This window comes from Elephantulus edwardii, unplaced genomic scaffold (assembly GCF_000299155.1).
Source record: "Elephantulus edwardii isolate Elephantulus edwardi_28Jun2011 unplaced genomic scaffold, EleEdw1.0 scaffold00025, whole genome shotgun sequence".
Classification (NCBI taxonomy): domain Eukaryota; kingdom Metazoa; phylum Chordata; class Mammalia; order Macroscelidea; family Macroscelididae; genus Elephantulus; species Elephantulus edwardii.
In genome coordinates, this window is record NW_006399775.1 from 9993324 (window position 1) to 10014721 (window position 21398).

Below are 21398 nucleotides of genomic sequence, written 5' to 3' on the forward strand. Positions count from 1 at the left end.
CCTTGCTTCAGCTCTCAAAAAGGCAATTCTGAGCATGGCAGCTACAACTAATAGCACAACAGAAAGTGGGCGCTGTACAGAGAAGATACTGCAGAGCCCCAAAGTAATTACATAATCTTTTTCCCAGCTAGTTATTAAAGTCCTCGTGGAAAACTGTAAGCTTTTGTACAGTGAACAGTATAAAGTGCCGCTGGGATATACATATATTTATACATATATATATACCGAGGTTGAGTATTGTATCAGAATATTTGTTGTGAGATCCCTGTAGTCTCCCTTAGCAATATTATTGGATCAGCCGTGAGGGCTTCCTCTATAATTTGTCCAGGTTCAGTGTCACAAGGCTAATGACACAGGAATTGCACACCTCCGTACGGATATATAGGACAAGGTAAGTGCAAATAGTCAACTGGCACATTGTGGGGACAATGACCCTGTAAGTCCTGTTCTGCTAAAAATATTTTTTTTTATTTTTACAAAACCCATCTTTTTTTCATAACAAAATTTTAAAGTACTTTTGTACTTTCTGCATAACATCAAGACATGGAAGGAAAAGATGCTATTAAAGGTAAATCAAGTCAACATCAGAAAACACAACACATCATCAAAGGTACTACTCAAAAGGGAAAAATGCAGCAATAAAAAGTGGTCTTATGCATACATATAGTGCAGTCATTTGGAATAAAACAATCAAATCTTGAATGTATAAACAAGTCTAAAATGATCTAGTTTAAAGCAAAAAAAGTGCTGAAGTATAGTTACTTTTAACATCTGATTGCATTCGTTCTTAGAATAGATCACAATAAATCAAACAACAAGGCTATGTAAATGCTCTATGGTCAACCAATCTCCAACAAAAGTTAGAACATAAATGGGCATATTAAAGGTACTCTGAATAGAACCATAAACTTATTCAAAGTGAAGGTTGGGATAGAAGAGTGGGGGAGAAAGTAATTTTACTGAACACTGTTTCCTACCCAATCCAGCAGAAAATTGAGTCCAGTAACTAGAATATTCACAAATTATTTGTAGTTTCCCCCAAAGGTAAAACAATAATGATAATTCTTATAATTTAAATGGGGAAATAAATGCTTTAAAATTATCTTTAAATTGAAAACACACAAACTCTGTTAAACTACATTGCAATAACAGACAGTTCAGAGGGGCACAGAACTCTAGGGGAGATAAGAGAAGGTTGTTCCCAAAGTTTATTGAAAATGAACAAGGAAATCTTCGTGCTCTCCACCTCTGATTAGTTCCTGTCTTAACTGAAGTTTCCATATTCACACCATGTAATGCTTAGGAGTTAATTTAAAAGTGCTGTTTAAGCTGCTTTGAATCTTCTGTCAAGTTTCCATGGCTTGATGTTGTCTTACAATAAATTACTTATTTCATTTCTTACAGTTAATCCATGCCATTTCCTTGGAATTCAAAAAACCTCATTTATTGCCCCCACCATACACCATCCTCCTAAAACAAACAAACAAAAAAATCACATAATATTTCCAGGCATTGTTCAAAAATAAAGCATTTTTTTTGCAACCAATTCTTGCTATGAAACAATATGCACACAAAATGTATTTCTTAAATTCCATAAAATCCTCCAACATGAGGCAAAATGATAGTGTTTTAAAAAGTGGCTGCAGGACCGCAACATTGTCATTCAAAGCGGTTGCTTTTGTGTACATGTGTGTGTGTGTGTGTGTGTGTGTGTGTGTGTGTGTCCATTTCAGTTCAAAATACTAAAACATTTAATCACTAAAGCATTAAAAAGAATTTACACTCTATTTTTGATCAGCTTACCTCTTCAGAAATATATATACCCCAAAAATGTGCATACATTAGCAGCTATAAACATTACATGGCATATCACACTATGTCAGCTTATATGAAAACGTACAAAATGTGAATGTATTCAAAAACTATTCTGCAGGTACTATCTTTAAAGCAAGACAGAAAATCATTATGAAGTCTTGTAAGCATAACACTGTTTCAAACAGAAATAAATATAGAACACTTTCTGGTAAATTACAGCAGCAAAAAACAAGAGGCATCCTTTTTTAAGCAAGATTTTCATCACTAGAGCAGCTGTTCAGACCTGAATTCCTCTCACAGCCTGCTTTATATTTTCCAGTAGGGCTTTATTTTCTGGACTCTGATAACGATCTTGATTTGTATACATGTCCGTCAAAGTAGTCACGTAAGCATCAAAATTTTGTTCATTGATTGGATCCTACGAGATATTAAATAGTAGTTCATATACAACTTTTATTTTCTTAATAGTATATTCACATAAGCATAAAATAGTATCATAGCATAGTGCCACTGTGTCATATGATTTAAAATGCCTATTTAGAGCAAACTTAATTTTATGGGATGCATAGAATCAGTCCCACCAATTCTTTCTAGAAGTTAACTTTATGGTTTTGGGGTGGTAACCACAAATATCCAACGGTTGAAGAACCGTTGAAGAATGTTGAAGAACTTAAAAATTAAAAGAAAAAAAATGAAAGAAAAAAAAAACAAAAAAAGACAACTACTTTATGTTGTGAACTGTGGAAGATTGCCAAATTCCTTATCTTGCACTCTCAATCACTTACCATATGTGGAAGCTGGATATTAGCTAGACTATGAATTAAAGACTGGCTTAAATTGGCCAGTTCATGAAGAAGAGACTCATTTTGCTGTTCAATTACTTTGTTCTCCTCTTCTATCGTCTTCAGGTTGCTCTCCATTGTGGTAATCTAAAATGCACAAATTTGTGTAACATGTAATATAAGGCAAGCCGTTAGGGAAGCATACGCTCTTGCAGTGAGTGACAACAGTTCTATCAGGTGCAAAGGAAGAATCTTTTTGCTCCAGTAAAAGGCTTCAAAGTTAAGATTTTAAAAATTTTATTTTAAGGGTTTATTTTATGCTTTTGATTCATTACACTTGAAAATTTGGTAACTTGTCTATATAACGGCTTGTCTTTCTGAGGTAGGATTAGTGTACAGGTAGGATACTGGTTGGAGGTGTCTTAATTTTCTTTTCCTTTTTAAAAACATTCTGCTTGCTGTTGTGCATATTATCATAGGACTGCTGTTTATGCTATTCTGTTCATTCCACTGGCTTGATGGAATCATGGGATTGTTTTGCATTAGTATTTTAATGATTTACTCTTAATTCTATGTTTTAGACCACATCTAATTTGATAAGATTGCCTAATGAAGCAAACCACAGAAGCTTTAAGATGTGAACCTAATTGTTGGATGTTCTAGTCAACACAGAGGTTACTTAGAGAGAAACCACACAATCAGCTTTTGAGACATGTGCTATGTTTTAAAGTCTATGAAACACAGTTCTATTGTGACCACACATAGGATCACCGTGAAGTGGAAATGGCTCAGCAGCAGCTGGTTAATCCTAAACATGAATTTATTTAAGGATATGTTACTGTGGTCTCAGATAAATAACATGTAAGCACTCAGTGTTTATCCATATATGATGGCAAGAATTCTTTTATAGATCAGATAAAGAACCATCATGACTTCCTGTAGTGTCTTTCTCTCTTAAATAGACCAGAGAGAATGCAGTCATTGGTCCAAGTGTCTCTTTGGTCTCACACTCATAAATCAGATATTCTTGTACTAAACTACACAAAGGATGTCCCAGCTATGGCAACAGAAGAACTCTATGTCTACATGATGGTCTCTGCATTGTCCTTAACATTTCTTGTTGTTGTTAGGTGCCATTGAGTCAAATATGATTCATAATGACCAAACAGCAGATGCAAACAGACTAATGCTGTTGTGTGCTGTCGAGTTGGACAGGAAATCACATGAGAAGAGATTGCCCATCCTTTTTCCATGGAGCAGTTGATGGATTAAAGCCACGTACCTTTGGGGTTACAATGTACCTTCGCATCATGAGGCCAACAGTTTAGTGGCCCTAAGTTTGCTTCTTCATTTACTCTAAGCTCATCTCTCTCTGCAAACTGATTTAACAGGTTTAATAGCTCCCTTGCTTGCCCAGCATCCTGTTCTTCCCCTCCTTTTCTTTCTTAATTGTTATTCTTGAATACATCTCTCACAAGCATCTCTTTTTTACTTTCCTCTCGATTTGTTGTTGTTACGTACCATTGAGTTGCTTGTGACTCATAGTGACCCAACGTAAAAGAGCACCGAACTCTGCTCTATCTTGAGCCAATTTCATTGTCTGTGACACATCTACTTCTATGACCCCAGTCAATGAATCAGTCCATCTCATCCAGGGTCTTCTTCTCTTGTGCAGTTCCTCCACCCTTCCAAGCATGATGTTCTTTCTCCAAGAACTAGTTCCTCCTGGCAACATGCCCAAAGTATATGAGATGGAACTTCAAAATCCTTGACTCCAAAGAGCATCCTGATTTCACCGGCTCCAGGACAGACCTGTTTGTTCTCCTAGCAGTCCATGATATATCCAATACTGTTCTCCAGGTACACAACTCAAAGGCATCAATTCTTCATTTATCATCCTTAGTCATTGTCCAGCTATCTGATGCAAAGTAAGTAGTTGCAAAGACCATGGCTTGGATCAGGCACACCTTCGTCTCTAGACTAACGTTTCTCTTCAGTACTCTGGAGAGGTCCCTAATAGCAGATTTTCCCAATGAAATACATCTTTTGATGTCCTAGCTGCGGGTATCCTGAGTGTTGATTGTTGAGCCAAGCAAGCTGAAGCTGTTAACAATCTCAATCTCTTCTCCATCAATCATGATGCTGTCAATTGGCCCAGTGGTGAGAATCTTTGTCGTCTTGACTTTGAGCCACAATCTCTATTGAAGGCTGCAATCTTTGACCTTTTGCAGCAAATTTCTCAGGTTCTTCTCAGTTTCAGCAAGCAAAGTTGTATCATTTGCATAATGCAGGTTTTTGGGTCCTCTTCCAAACATTATGCCACATTCCTCTTCAAAAAGTCCAGGCTCCTGAATGATCTGTTTTGCATATAGACAGAAAAAGTACGGAGACAGGTTGTATCTCTGGTGTACACCTTTCCTGGTGTACTCCTTTCCTGAGTTTGAACCAAGCTGTGTTTCCTTGCTCTGTTCTGAGGATTGCTTCCCAGTCTAAGTATAGGTTTTGCATGAGCACAATCTAGTGTTCTGGGATTCCCATTCTTCTCAGAGTCAGCCAGTTTGTTGTGATCCACACCGTCAAATGCCTTTGCATACTCAATGAAACACAAATAAGTATTCTTTTTGTACTCTCTACTTTCAGCTAAGCACCATGAAACGTTGGTTATAATGTCCTTAGTACCAGGCCTCTTCTAAACCTGGCCTGCACATCTGACAGCTCTCTGTTATATACTATTCCAGTCATTTTTGAATACTCTTCAGCAGGATCTTGCTTGCATGAGATATTGATAATATTGTTTAATAATTTCCACATTCCCCTCCATTTATCATTTTCTTATTATTCTTCAGTTTATTTTGTTTGGCATTTTTTTTAAATCTTATGTTCTCTTTATTTGAGCCTTTCCTAACATTTGTGTACCTCCTACCTGTCATTTACCAACCTCAGTCCTAAACTCTTTGCTAGATATCAGCCTTTGACCTTTGGTAGATACTTCTAGAACATCTTTGCCTCACTTGTGGGGTTTCTCCCTCTAAAAGGAATCAGCTGTCCACATTGCTCTCTCATGGATTTAGCTTTCAATGTCAAATGGGTTTATTTCCGTGCATTTACAGTGCACACATTTCTCACTTTCTTTTTCAATATTTATCTAATGTTCCCATCTCAACTGGCCCATCTAATCAGAATAGCAAGCTCATGAGTTATGTATGGATTGATCCACCAAGCCTAGCTCCTTAGATTAGGTCCCTATAGGGCAGATGTTCCTAATTTTTTTTCAAAGTGGAGTTTTTAGTTCTCTCCTGGGCATTGTATGTTATACTTAGAGATCATAACACATGGCTAGTTGAATAAATTATTGAAAAATATAAAGTTCAACTGGTATGGATTTTCCATATTTGAAATATAATTTAGGGAGGAGGCATGGTTATCATATGGTGCATGAGTTTTTAATCTAAGGAGAATGAAGAGGAAATATACTGGGGAGGAGGTATACTAGAAGTGGGTATGATACACTTCAGATGTGTCAGTCTGATTGCCATGAGAATGCAGAAGGCAATTTTAAGTGATATCAAGAGCAAGGGTTATGCTTTAGGTTACATTTTGGGCTTCTTAGTACCAAGTCATGGTATTTTCAATTGCATTATGTGTGTTTGAATGCTGGATAACCAATAAAAAAGACTGAATAAGAATTCAAGCCTTCGGGTTGTGGTGTTGGCAAAAAGTGTTGAATATACCTTGGACTAATAAAAGAACAAACAAAACTGTCCTGATGGAGGTGCAATCTGGATACTCTTTAGAGGAAAATATGGTGAAACTTCATCTCACATACTTTGAGCATATTGGCAGGAGGAGCCAGTCCTTGGAAGAAGACATCATGCTGGGAAAGCTAAAGGATCAGCAAAAGAGAGGAAGATCCTCAATGAGATGGATTGACATAGTGACAGCAACAAAGGGCTCAAACACGGCAGAGATCAGGAGGGTGGCACAGGATAGGGCCAGCTTCAGACTTGTTGTTCATAGGATTGCTCCGAGTTTGTTTGACTCAACAGCACCCAACAACAACAACAACAAAGTATTACCACTCGTTAGGATTCCTTTTAGGCCTTGCTGCCTATTGGATCACCACCAGCCAGTGGTAATGGTGACATATTTTAGATAAACATCTCTTCTAGTATATGTTCTATACTGAAAAGACTCTATATCCCTTCTAATAATGGTACAGTATCCATCTGCAGTACATACTGCCAAGAGAAGTTGTGTTAACCTCCACACTGTTGGACTACAGCTGTTAGCTAAGGCTCTACACCAGGCAGGGTGAGCCTACTTGGAAATTCTTTAACATTCTCAAGAGTAGTTGCACACAACCAGGGAACATCATATGCTGTCTAAATAAGTGTGTACTGAAAGCATTGTTTATAAAGGGCACTGGGGCTTAACTGATGCATGCTAGATCTTTTTTGACTTAGGAAAATCTACCCTCAAAAATACTACTTCCCTTTTATATTCCCTCTAATACTTATATTACTTATATAATAGAATATATATTAATAATACTTATATAATACTTATATTCCCTTTAATACTTCTTATTACTATTGACTTTAAGAAAACTACTATACTGAACATTTCAACACAATAGACAACTTTACTGCTTGGAAATATTTCCTCTACTCCTCTTGCCATTATTTTTGTTCTTGGGCCTCCTTACACCAAGCACATGCTCCTTCCATTTCCTTTATCATTGCTCAAGTCTCACATTCCTCTGTTGGGCCATTCTGAAAGACATCTCCTTCTTTAGAGACTAATACTAGACTCTCAAAACTAGAGTGGGGTGGTCTCTCCAACTCTGAAGGCCTTTAGCCTATCATCCATGATTTATAATTAAATTTACTTCCATCATTCTGAATTATGATTGTCCCGATGCTTATTGGAGACTTACTTTATGTCTCATAAATACTTATATTTCCTGGGTACTTTTATTTTTTACATTATGAAAATACATTTTTATACATTTCATTGTGGCAGAGAATGAGTTTGACTTCTTTGTGTCTCTGTACTTGGGAGAACTGGTGGCATAGTTCATAATGAGTTGCATTCTAACTCAAAGATCCCATGTCTCCAGCAGTTCCTACTACCAGCTGCTATGATAAAGATGGGCAGTTAGTTACCTCTTGTTATGATTTAAAGCCTCAGAAACCTGACAGAGGGTCACTATGACTTGGAATTGACTTAGTGACTATGGGGTATTTTATATTTTCCAATATCTGTGTCTGGGCCAATGGTAGTAAGTCACTAATAAATGTTTTCTTAGGATAAATTGAGTTGAATTGGGATGATAAACCTCTTTGATGTTTAATCGGTAATCTTGGGGAATACAGACCAGAGGTTTTAGTTGGCTGTCCTGGGGTCTAGTATGTCTTAAGTACCTCTATGTGTGTTGTCTTGATTTCAGTTGAATTCACACTGGGCAACTAATCAGCTTCCATGCAACTTAGACAATTTTACTAGGACTGAATTAAGATGAAAGCAAAGCCTGACATAGATTCTGTAATGGGGCAGGAATTTAGGGTTTCTAATCTGCATACATGTCAAGGTGAATTGCAGCCTTCTGATTGTACCACAGAGCATATGGGTATCTGGATTTTTCGAGTTCAAAGAAGTTGTCTGAGTTATACTAAGTGGAACCAAAAGTCTTGACCCTCAGTCCTATTTAAACACATTCCATTTTGGTGAAATCATCTATTCTATTAAACAAAGGTTTATTTGTTCTAGTTTGAATTCCTATAACTAAGTAGTGAACAAAATATATTTGACATTTTATCAGGGACAACTTTTGGCTTAGAGATAGATTTTAGTAACACTAACATCTTTATCCTGAGATTGTCTCACCCTGAACCAGATATTTGAACGTCATGAAGGCTCTGATCAAGTTCCTGTTTTCCCCTGTTCTGTATGAGATTTGAAGTGCACAGAATATAAAACCCAAAGAAGGCTAAAAGGAAAAGTAGGAGTAAGAAACAAATCTAGCTAAACAATCACTGATAGAGTAGTATGAAGCACAAAACAGAATTCTCCACATTTTTTCAATAATTTTAAATAAAAGGATGCTGAGATTACACTCCTTTAGATTTCCAGCATCCTGCATTCTGTTTTGCTGCTACCTTGACATGAGACCTTGGAAGAAGGATAGCCTGCCTACCTTCGTTGGACTTCAGATTCTTTCTTTTTACTATAAAGGTTTCATTAGATTGTCAATTTTTAAATTATTTGCTTATGCAGCATAATATTATTTAACATGGAAACGTCAGTTGCAAAGCAGATAAAATGAAAATTACTGAGAATGGGGCAGTCAGAGTCCACTTTGAAGGCTCTTCTCTGGGCCCCTTATGAAGGTCCCTTTGTTATTTTTTTATAAAGCCAAACTACTCAGAAAGGGTTTCTGACACACTCAATTTACTCATTTCTAGGCATAATGCCATATGATTTTTTGTTGACCTCAGAAATGTCTCACTGTTTGTTACTGTCTTGCATGGGCTTAGATTTGGAGAATAAGCACATTGCTTTGTTGCTGGGCGGATTCTGACTGATGGTAACCGTATCATTTAATATACTGCTGGGAGAACTGTGCTCATAGGAAATCACCAGGCTTGTCTTCAGAGATGTCCCTGGGTGGGCGTGGGCCCAAACTGCCAAACTTTTGGCTAGTGATTAGAGGAATAATTGTACCACCTGTTGACCCTTTTTTCCCAGGGTTAATAGTGTGACTTTATTGGTTAGGTAGCCCTGAGGGAAAACCATTCTGTTTAAAATATTTATGGAAAGTCATACCTTTTATAATGTTTATTAAAAATAGGAGAAAATATGATCTAAGATATGAAAATTTAAGAGACATGATTTTTTATTATCCTAATGTCTTCTATTTGTTTGTTTTCCCTGGGAATCTCAAGTCATATTTGACAAAAATATCCAGATGTGTAGAATGGGCTTCCCAACTAACTGGCATTACTGAATCTAGGAAATGAGAGCGTATCTGAACTTTTAAAGTTCCTGCATTTTTTTTTTTTTACTATCAGGGAGGCTCGTGATTGCTGTGAAGCTGAATACTGTTACCCATGGTGGACAGTGTTTGGTGGAGCTCCCCGATTAAAACAAGCTTGGAAGCAGGAGTGGCATCCACTTCCAAAATAGCTTGCCTCTGGAAACCCTATGAACCTAGAGAAAGAATGAAAGTTATATAGGAAGTGTCCAGGACTTTCATTCATAGGGTCGGTATGAGTCGCCTGCCACTCGATGGCACTTAACAACAACAACAACTAGGGAGGCTCACTGTATGACAGCTAAAGATATCATGTGAAAGGCAGAAAGCATGTGCCACTTTATAAACCTGGAAAGCCGGGCAAAAGCAGCATCTAACAGCACACTTGCAAGGGGGATCATTAAAGCATCAGCACAGAATATTTTGTGATAAGTTCTGCACTTGGTATAGCTTATTAAAGACATACTGCAGCTTTGTGTTCCAGCTATCCAGCTCAATATTTGAGACTCATTTCTACTGTGAATTACTTAGGTGCTCCCAGCTCATTTTTAAAACACTGGGCTTACCTTTAACTATGCAGATCCACTCCTACACATCTTTGGAATAGTCGTATCTTTCATTAGCCAAGTCAACAAGAATAAACATTAACCCTTAAAATTAACTTTGATACTAGTTGTAAATAGATGCAGTGAAGAACAAATATTCACCTCTCACATAAAAAAAAAAAAATTAAAACCCAAGGAAAGAAAAAAAGAACCCCCCAGAAAACATGCCAAAGACAGCAAATTCACACATAGTAATCCCCAAGGAGAGAAGCCATGCATGCACAGTGATTTTTCATGTATCGCTAGTCTAAATGTCTTTGCAGCCAGAAAGGATTCAGTAGGATTACATATACTTCTCTAAAGGGAAGCTAAATCGTAGGTGCACAAGTGTTTATCCTGACTCGGCCTTTCGCTAAGCTCTCACAGTTGAGGCTTTGCTTGCAGCTGGAGGTTGAGAACTGTTGGTGAGGAGGAAGAAAGCTAGAGCAGTTTTCTATCCGTCAATGAACAGAATTCTCACCACAAAGGAAGGAATTTAAGTAAGATAGGAAAAGACACTTTCTCGGTTTTTGAAAGATAACATGTTTTAAACTACCTAGTAGGCTGTGGACTTAATGCCATTGGACAGATAAGAAAATTATGAGTTATCAAGGATTGTTTTAAAATATACTACCTAGCATAGAAATAATAATTTAACATTTTGTACTTAAAGAACAAAATAAAACATGAAGGGGGGCCTTATTTGGTTTTAAGGAACTTTTATGAAGTACTAAAGGCTAAGTGCTTGGCCACTAATGGAAAGTTTGATAGTTCAAACATGCCCAGTGAGACTTTGGGAGGAAGAATTGGTAATACTATCTCAGTCAAGATCACTGCCCAGGAAAGCCCATGAGGCAATTCTTCTCTGTCACATGGGGTCACTCTTAGTTGGAATTGACTTGATGACACCTAAAAACATCAACAACTGGTATTTTTACTTTACTCAACCAACAAGTTATTGCTGATTTGATAATCTAATTTTCTTTCTCAGAAAATAAAATTCATGGAATACTTCGAGACCAAGAGATTTCCTTCATGAACTTGGCTGCTCTAAACAAAATTTGAGCTCACTTACAGTCAAATTGGTTACAACTCATAGGGTTTCCGAGTAAATCATAACAGGATGAAGAGTGCTTATTTTTCTCCTCTGAAGAAGCTGGTAGATTTCGACCACCAGAGACATAAAACTTTTGGGTTAGCAGTGCAACTCACTGTAATGTATGCCCCCACCACTGCCTAGCGTGCCACTTTACCCTCCAGACCCAATATTTGGGTAAACCTTAAGGGAAACAAACATCAATCTGCTTGGCCAGAGCAAATACACAGAATCTGGTTACTGCCTCAGCACAATTCTAAGGAAGGCAGGCACAGCAAAGGAAAGATATCCATTGTTATCAGTAAATAAGTTGGTAACAAAACAATTTAATAGGAATAATTATAGCCAGGTAGAGATTTTCTATCCTTTGTTTCATTCTTTATATTCAATTATTATGGAGGGTATTACATTAGCACATTCTTGTGCTTCTTAAAATGAAGGGAAGATAACAATTGGTAACAGAGAAGAGACATTGACCATTAATGGCTGTCATTATTAAATGCTGGGCAACTTTCCTAATCTCTTTCAGACCCAGTTTCTAGACCTATTTTAATAGAGGTAATAAATACCTTGTGAAATTGTTAGGCGATCCACATTAATCAATCCATGCAAAGCCCTTAGCACAGGTCTATCATACAATAAACACAAGTAAATGATAGCTGCTAGCATGACCAGCATGATTACTAGCTCTTTGAATTCTTCTTGCCCAAATGAACTAACTTTACAGAGACTGTAGAAGGATCGCCTAAAAAGATTCATAAATACTCTCTACTACAGGGAAAGCACTTTCTTTGGGATAGACTGGTCCAAGTTCACAGTGATGGATCAGAGTAGAGTCATTGTTTCTCGTAGGAAGAAATACCTAGTCTTATCTATGTTTATATAGTAAAGGGAATCCTTTTACCAGCAATGAAAGCCAACTTCTAGAGCATATATTAGCAGAGTCAAAGGCTAACGTAATTAATTCTTAGAAAGGCCACAAGGTACACTGCTTGGAGGTCTGGGAGACCTGAGTGTAAAGTTCAGCCTGGCCATTAGCAGGCTGTGTAATTTTGGTGAAGCTGAAGAACTTTACTTTCTGAACCTTAGATTTTTTTAAAATCTATAATATGAGGCTAATAGTGCTTACCTGGAAGCCACTTGTGAGAAGAATTTGAGATTCGAGGTGGTCACCAGGTTAAGAAGTTCTGATTTATAGACAATTTCTATTTGTCTTTTAATGTTATATATTTGTCCTCACTTTGAAGTGGTGGGGCCAACCATTACTCAACAATCATTATCACAATAATCTCCACTCCCTGTATGTGAATATTTTAAATCACTGAAAAGGCTCCGGAATCCGCTACTGTCCAGCTGATTCCAGCTCACAGCGGCCCTAAAGAACAGAGTAGACTGCTCCATTGGGTTTCTGAGGCGGTAATATTTAACAGGAGCAAGCAGCTAGGGGGTTTGAACAATCAACTTTCAGTTAGTACACCAACATTTTACCTACTACACTACCAGGGCTCCTTTTCGCACTGCTAACTCTAACTAATTTCTGTCAAGTCAGAACTGACTTGTACTTGACATCCCCCCTGTCCCCAAGCTGGTTTTCAGAGGTTATAAATCAAATGAGAATAGACTGCTTATCTTGCTCCCTCAAGCAGCTGGTGGACTCAAACCTCCTGTCAATCATACCACAGTAAGGCTAAATAAGAACTATAAGCACCTTGTTCCAACATACCTACAGGTTTCTAAGACACACTAAGGAACAGGTCTCATTCATAACAAGGGCCACGTACATGACTAAGGACACTCTGACATCCAGCACTTGGTAGGTGCTCAGTCAAATCTCTTCCTTCTCTCCTTCTCAGTGAAGACCTGCCAGATATATGTTTCTGTGCACGTGTGCAAACTGAGCTCTGAGGTACTGAGAATTTGCATTAATGCAGAAGGTTTTCCACAAGCACCAGGCACTGAGGTGTTAAGTCTTAGTTACCAGCACTCTATATTTGTCATCCTGGTAATATTGGCTGTCAACTATATAGTAATCAAATAATATTAAGGCCTTAAAAATACCTTGGGAGGAAAAACAACTAATCTACTGGAGGAAAAGACAATCCTCTAGGGATGTCAACTCACAGTGATATTTCTTTAAAAACAAAACATAGAAAACAAGAAAAAACCAATGGTTGTTCTGTTAAAGCAAATACAACCATTGATATTTTAGCAGAAGATAAAAATATATGGTCGAAATAGTGCATTTATTTTAAAAGTAAAAGGAAATAAGGGGGTGGCACTCTAAATCACATTCCATTGGTGCAATGCATAGCATTTACATACAGCTAACATTTAGGGCTGCGAAAAACTGTTACCTGAGTTCTGAGTTTAATCATATCAGCTTCCATCTGAGAATTGGATTCATTTAGCTCTTTGATTTCTTCATCTAATTGTTTGATTTCTTCATCATTTTCTATACCTGTAATGACAAACATTATTATGTTAAAGTGATATCTGAAGATTCTAGAGTTTTGATTGTTTATTTGGAATGAAAATTGCTGGAAAAATATAAGGTAAAAGAATTTACAGCTTGTGTGGTTTTCTATTCTAAATCCCCTTACCCCAATATGGGCATTTATTATTTTTTTAAAGAAGAAAACCAAACAGGGTGCACAAGTATTGATGGGTTAAATCTCCCCAGGAATAATTAATCAGAATCTCGAGGGCTTGAGTTTTTTGTATTGGGTAGGAGGATGCTTTGTTGTTGTTTTTACTAGTTGAGCTACCAATGTTGATTTCACTATTCATGTGCCCATGAGTTCATCCTCTCACTCACTTTCTCATCTAGTTACTCTGACTGTGCCAAGCTCTGTATCAGGTTCTGTGAGTACAACTATAAACAGCACTGACCTGTCCCTGCTCGCAGGGAGCTTACACTCTGGTTAGGAAAAGTTAAGAGCAGACATTACCAGGAAGAGAATTCAGTGAGTGTTAAGTAACATCGACTGTCAATGTGAAAGTTTTATTCTTTTGACTTGGGGGCAGTGAAAGATTTTAGAAAAGTGGTCACAAAAGGATTCGAATATTTGACATCTGATAATTTTTTTAAATTTGGAATTTCAGAAAATATGCTAACTAACAAGTTAAAAATTCGGTGATATTTTTATTCCCCAGTGCTGACGACTTTGCTTACTTGTATACCTTTGCTAGCATGAGTACATGTCTTGGTGTGTATCTGTGATTATATACCTGACAGGTAGAGAGTAGTTACATGTTAGTGACTGTTAATGGGTATGAACACCTGAGTGTGGAGACATGGGTTATTCAGTCTGAGCATGACTGATATCCTAGGTGCAAGGGCTAATCATGATAGTTATAAAAGACATTCTCAATGTCCACTCAGTTGAAGGCTCTCTTTGGTGGCAAGCAGCAGGACAATGTTGTTGTTAGGTGTTGTAGAGTTGCTTTGACTCAATGTTACCCAGTGTACAACAGAACAATATGCTACCAGTTCCCTACCATCCTCATAGTTGTTGTTGCAGCCACTCTTAGTCTATCTCACTGAGTGTTTTTTTGTTTGTTTGTCTCACTTTACCAAACATGGTCTCCTGCATTAGGGACTAGTATTTTCTAATGTCCAAAGCAAGTGAGGTAAAGTCTGTCATCCTTATTTCTATGGAGTATTCTTGCTGTCCTTCTTCAAAGACATACTTGTTCATCCTTCAAGCAGTCTATGGCATATTTAATATTCTTCACCAACACCCTAATTTAAAGACATCATTTTTCCTTTGACCTTACTTATATAACTTTAAAAAGCATATGAAGTGGTTGCAAATACTGAGGCTTGGATGGAACACACTTTAATTCTCTGTATCGTTCCAATTTTAGTACATGTGCTGCTGAAGATAGCACACGCTTTAATTCTCAATGGGAACTAAAGTTCTCTGTTGTTTATCACTTTAAATAAAGAGGTCTTTGGCAATAGATTTGCCCGATGTATTACATTGTTTGAGTTCCTGATTGCAGCTTCCTTCAATGCTGACTATAGGTCCAAGTACAATGAGATTGTTGGTAACTTCATATTACAGACTTTCCCAGCTATCCAATCTAGACCACTCCTACTATGTATTTTACATGATGAAATGACATAAAATAGAGGAGTTGTTACTCCTTTTCCTGTTTGTTGTTGTTTTTGTGTACCATCGAGTCAGACCAGATTGGTACAGAAGCAGATTGTCCTTCCTTCTCCAGTGGAGCATCTGGGGGATTAGAACTGAGTGCCTTGGGATTTCCTCATTATTTTTTTAATGCAAAATATTTTTTTTTACCATATATTCTTCCCATTTAATTTTCTACCCCATTCATTCGTTGTTGCACACTTTCCTCCCTGCTCACTCCACCCTCCCAGTTTGCTTTTCTCTTTGAATCTCAAATCCCTACCCCCAAGTCCATTTTACTACTCATTTCTTTTATAATAATGTAATAAAAATAACACCTAATTATATATTCCTTTTAAAAAGTTCTCTCTCTCATCTGTTTCAATGCAGTATACATTATTTATCCCCTCTTAGGTTCCCCAACCCTGATGTCAGTTCTGTTTTACAACAGTGGCACTATACAGTATTTTTCCTTTTGTGACTGAGATATTTCACACAGCATAATATCCTCCCATTTCTATTTAATTTTGTAAATTTTTTTTGGTGTGTGTACCTTCAAATCTGATCTGACTGGTACAGGAGGAGATTTTCCCTCCTTCTCCAGCATAGCATCTGGTGGATTTGAACCATGTACCTCTGACACTGCAGTACAGCTTCATGCCACTAGACCACTAGAGCTCCCTGAGGGTCACCCATTTTGTATAATATTTCATGAGTTTCTTGTTTTTCAGTGCTACATAGTATTCCATTGTGTGAATATATCACAGCTTCTCTATCTGTTTGTTTGTTGATGGGCACTTGGGTTGTTTTCAACTCTTTGTTATTGTGAACAAAGCAGCAATAAACATGGGTGTGCAATTATCTGCTTGAGTGGCAGTTATGGTTTCTTTAGGGTATATTCCCAGTAGTTGAATTGCTGGGTCAAATGGTATTTCTATTTGTAACTTTTTGAGAAAGTTCCATACAGCCTTCCATAGTGGTTGCACCATTTTACACTTCCACCAACAGTGAATAAGGGTTCCAGTTTCTCCACAACCTCATCAGCATTTGTTGTTTGCTGCTCTGTTGAATTTTGCTATTCTGACTGGGATGAGATGATATCTCATAGTTGTTTTGATTTGCATTTCTCTTAGAGCTAGGGATTTTGAACATTTCTTCATGTGTGTGTTTGCCATCTGAATGTCTTCCCTGGTGAAATGTCTGTTCATATCCTGTGTCCATTTTGCAATTGGGTTTTTTACCTTCATCTTGTTGTGTCACTTGAGCATTCTATAAATTGTAGATAAAAGTCCCATATCAGACATGTCATTACCAAATATTTTTTTCTCAGTCTGTGGCTTCCCTTTTTACCCTGTTGGAGAAGTTTTTGGATGTGCATAGGGATTTTATTCTTAGAAGGTCCCATTCATCTATTTTATCCTCTCTTGGTTGTAAATTTTTCAGGATGCTTGGAAGACTTCATTTTGTGGATTAGGGCTTATCGAGTCTAATTAAGTTTACGGTCTTTGGTTTAAGTCCTAGGTCTTTGATCCACTTTCAGTTGGTTTTTGTATATGGTGTGAGGTATTGGTCTTGCTTGATTTTTCTGCAGATAATTTTACAATTATGCCAACACCATTTGTTAAAAAGGCTGCCATTTCCCCACCTAACTGATTTCATTTCCTTGTCAAAAATGAGTTGACCATAGGTAGATGGGCTGGTTTCTGTGTTCGCAATTGTATTCTATTAATCTACATGTCTGTCATTGTACCTGAACCACACTGTCTTGGCCACCACAGCAGTGTAGTAGGACTTGAAATCAGGGAGTGAAATGCCTCCCACCTTGTTTATATTTTAAGGAGTGCTCTGCTTATTCGTTCCTTCATGATTTTTATGTGGAAAAAAAAAATATAGAGCACTCTAAAACACCAAAAATAAGTTTTCAAATCATACTAAATAGCGTACAAAAATCTAAAATAATATAATATACAATGTTCACAGACACAAAAGTTCAAAGTGGCTTGATGCTGAGATGCCGAGTTTAGTGTCTAGAGAAGAAGATGGGTGATATCATTCTAACTCTTTTGGGGTTGCCCTGCAAATGCTAACTGGTATCACTTTTCACCTTTTTATTTCCTTGAAAATCTAGGACTTATGACTGCTGTTCTTCCTCATCACTCAAGTCAACAGGAATTCCTATTAAAAATCATTGAAAAATGCACTTAGCTAGAACCTCTTAAAGGGCACTCTGGTACTGTAGTTGTTGGAGAGCTGAGCTAACCCAGAGGTTGTAGAGCTCTGGGGTTTGAATCCACCAATGGCTCCTTGAGAGAAATATGATCGATCTCATCTTGTGTAATTTACAGCCTCAGAAACTCAATGGAGGATGATGTATGAGTTAGTCCTGACTTGACAGCATAAGTTTTTGTTTTGGAAAGCATCTAAGATTGGCTCAGGATAGGGTAAGGTTCAGGGCTATTGTAAGTAGGGTTGCTGTGAGTTGCAGGCAACTCAATGGCACATAACAACAGCAACAAAGAGAGCTCAGAACAGATAGGTGCTATTTTAAAGTTTTGTAGGTGGAATGAATGTGATTAATTCAAATGAATTGAATGGAAGAATTAAAAAATAAAGCTGCAAAGATTAGCTGGGCAGAAATAACTATATCTTTGCTCTCTCCACTTAGATATTAAGTGTAAAAGAGGAAAACAAAACAGTGGGATAATGGGATAAGTTATTAGGGTTTTTTTGTTTGTTTTATTCTGTTTTAATGAAATAAAAAAGCATATGGAGTAAGCAATTTCTGCGAGGAAGCATCACTTTGCTTCTACATTTTCATTTCTCATAAAAGCAGCAAGAGAAAACACATGCTAATGTTCAATTCTATGTCCCATTTCAGCATATTTGCTTCTCAATTATTTCCTTTGCTAATCATATATATTAAAAGCAAATTTTTCAGACAAATTGATCTACAGCACTTGTCAAACATTGTCATACCTTTTTCAGTGTGCTATTGACAGCATGCTGAGGTGAAAAATTTGTTGTAAAAATTGAGACAAACAGTTCAATGCACTGATTATGTAAATTGAGGCCCACAGTAGAACGATGTACCATAACACTTGATTTATAAGACCTGAGAACTCAAGCCAAAACACAGCCACAGAATTGAGGCCAAAACATGATGACCCTCCATCAGATTTCTAAGGCTGCAAATCTTTATGATAGGGGACCAATGATCGTCCTTCCTTCAAGCACCTGATGGATTCGAACTGTTGACCATTCAGTTAACAGCCCTACACATTCTGCTCTATGCATCTACAACTTTCAAGTACATTTCTGTTAAGATTTCTAGAAACTCCTTCATGTTCAGTTTCTTTAACTTTTAAGATGTAAACAATATTAAAACTTTAAAATTGTTTACACATAAACAAATTAAAGAAACATGCAAGCTTCCTCTGACAGATAAGTAGGTGGGCTACGCTTGCAGTGCATTGGTAAAGAATAGGTGTATTGACTATGTGTTTCCCACATGGAAGGTGAGAGGATTCTTGCAATGCACCACCAATGCCTCATCTCTTGAGATTAGGATCTTAAAATGTAGAGAAGTGTAAAAACTTATGAGAATATATTATTTCTTGATTGTAGATCAAATCATTCAGGGCTTTATTTTGAATTTCAATAAACCATTTCTAAAAATCCTTATTTTATTTTTGAACTTTCATAAAAAAATTAACATCAAAACATTGGAGAGATGGCATGAGGAAATTTGTTATTGCTCGGTAATATGAATTTGGCTGCCACTCAAAGTGACCCTATACTGCAACCATGCCTGATTCTGCACTTTCCTCACAATCTCTGCTATAAAAATTAGCAGTCAGGAATCTGGGGTTTGGAACATGACAGGCCTGGAATCTAAATTCAGATTCTCTAACTTCAGAGTTTAGTAATAATAAGCACATTTCTTTCTTTCTTCTTCTTCTTCTTTTTTTTAATGAGCACGTTTCTTAACGACTCTGTTTCAAGATCCCCCACTATGCAGGATGGCCGATAATGTCATTGTACAGTCCATAGGCAGTTGTTCCGCTAATCTTAAAGCTGTGCCTCTCTGGTGATTCTACCTCACCATCTGCTCAGGAAAGAGATAGGCAACTTCCTCCCACATGACTTTTTTAAAAAGTGTTATTTATTTTAATGAATATTTACAGAGACTTTGGATTTCTATTCATTCATTGTTGCATTTTTCTCCCTGCCCACCCCTCCCCCCTAGTTCACTCTTCTCTTTGAAAAGTAAGATTCTTTCATTAGTATACAGTCCCTCCCCCCACGTCCACTCCACTATGCAGCCTTAGTTCTGGACTCCTGTCATGACAAGAATACCTAATCACATATCCCTTTTAAACAGTTCTCTCCCTCATCTATTTCAATGCAGTATACATAATTTATACCATCTTTCTCAGTCTCCCCCCAGCCCTGATGTCAGTCCCGTTTTACAACAGTGGCACTATGCAGTATTTTTCCTTTTGTGACTGAGATTTCACTCAGCATAATATCCGTTAGGGTCACTCATTTTGTATAATATTTCATGAGTTCCTTGTTTTTCAATGCAGCATAGTATTCCAATGTGTGAATAACCACAGCTTCTCTATCCATTCATTTGTTTCTGGGCACTTAGGTTGTTTCCAACTGTTTGCTATTGTGAACAAAGCTGTGATAAACATGGGTGTGCATATATCTGCTTGGGTGGCAGTTATGGTTTCTTTGAGGTATATTCCCAGTATTCAATTCCTGAATCAAATGATATTTGTATTTGCAACTTTTTGAGAAAGCGCCATATAGCCTTCCATAGTGGCTGCACCATTTTATAATCCTGCCATCAGTGAATAAGGGTTCCAGTTTCTCCACCGTTCTGTTTAATTTGGCTATTCTTACTAGGGTGTTACATAGTTGTTTTGATTTGCATCTCTCTTAGAGCTAGGAATTTTGAGCATTTCTTCATGTGTTTGTTTGCCATCTGAATGTCTTGTTGGGTGAAGTGTCTGTTCATATCCTGTGCCCATTTTTCAATTGGATTATTTACCTTTATCTTGTTGTGGTGCCCACATGACTTTTGACATGGTAAATCCAATGGAGAGCCTACTGACAGTAATGAGTTATTGGAGATTTTATAAGTCAGGACAAAGCACAATTATTAAGTGCTTGGTTGCTAACCAAATGACTGGCAGTTTGAATTTACCAATGATTCCAAGAGAGGAAAATATAGCGATTTGCTTCTGTAAAGATTACAGCCTAAAAAAAAAAAACAAAAACCTTATTCTTTGCCCTGTGGAGTTGTTATGAGCTGGAAAGTTTTGATAGTAGACAAGACCAAGTTTCATAAGGTAGATGTACAGAGTAAATTAATTTCTTCAAGACACTTGATTTCTATTGTGAAATCTTTAAATTGTTGCTCACTGTTAAAAATTAAGTGTTGTTGCTTGAACCAAACAATAATAATTTCCCATTGTACATTTCTGTTTTTACTGAAAATTGTCTTTGTTCTGTTTACCCAGTAATGTTAGTTGGCAAGTTATTAAAAAAGTATTGTATGCTGTTGAATATGTTGTTAGATGATGTTGAGTTGACTACAACTCATAGTGACCCTATGCATAACAGATGTGAACACTGTCCTATCGTGTGCCATCCTCGTCATCTCTGACATACTTGAGCCAACTCATTGTCACAGTCACTGTGTTGATCCATCTTGTTAAGGGTCTTCCTCTCTTTCACTGAACCTTCACCTTTTCAAGCATGATACTCCTTTCCAAGAAATAGTCCTCCCCCCAACAACATGCCCAAAGTATAAGAGATGAAGTTTCACTATCCGTGCCTACAAAAAGCAATATGGCTACATTTTTTTCTAAGACATATATGTTTGTTCTTTTTGAAGTCCGTGGGATATTCAGTAATTTTCTTCAACATCATATCTCAAAGGCA

The 21398-nt window shown here is 37.2% G+C and overlaps 1 protein-coding gene across 1 annotated transcript in view; it reads right to left on the reverse strand.

The window, feature by feature from the left end:
- Positions 1-2092: 2092 nt before the first annotated feature.
- MYT1L (myelin transcription factor 1-like) overlaps positions 2093-21398 on the reverse strand; it is a 288999-nt gene continuing 269693 nt past the window's right edge. The window contains exons 19-21 of the mRNA XM_006882851.1: positions 13665-13768; positions 2601-2744; positions 2093-2233 (exon numbers count right to left, since the gene is read on the reverse strand). Of these exons, the coding sequence (XP_006882913.1) occupies positions 2093-2233; positions 2601-2744; positions 13665-13768 (389 nt within the window). The remainder of the gene's footprint in view (positions 2234-2600; positions 2745-13664; positions 13769-21398) is intronic.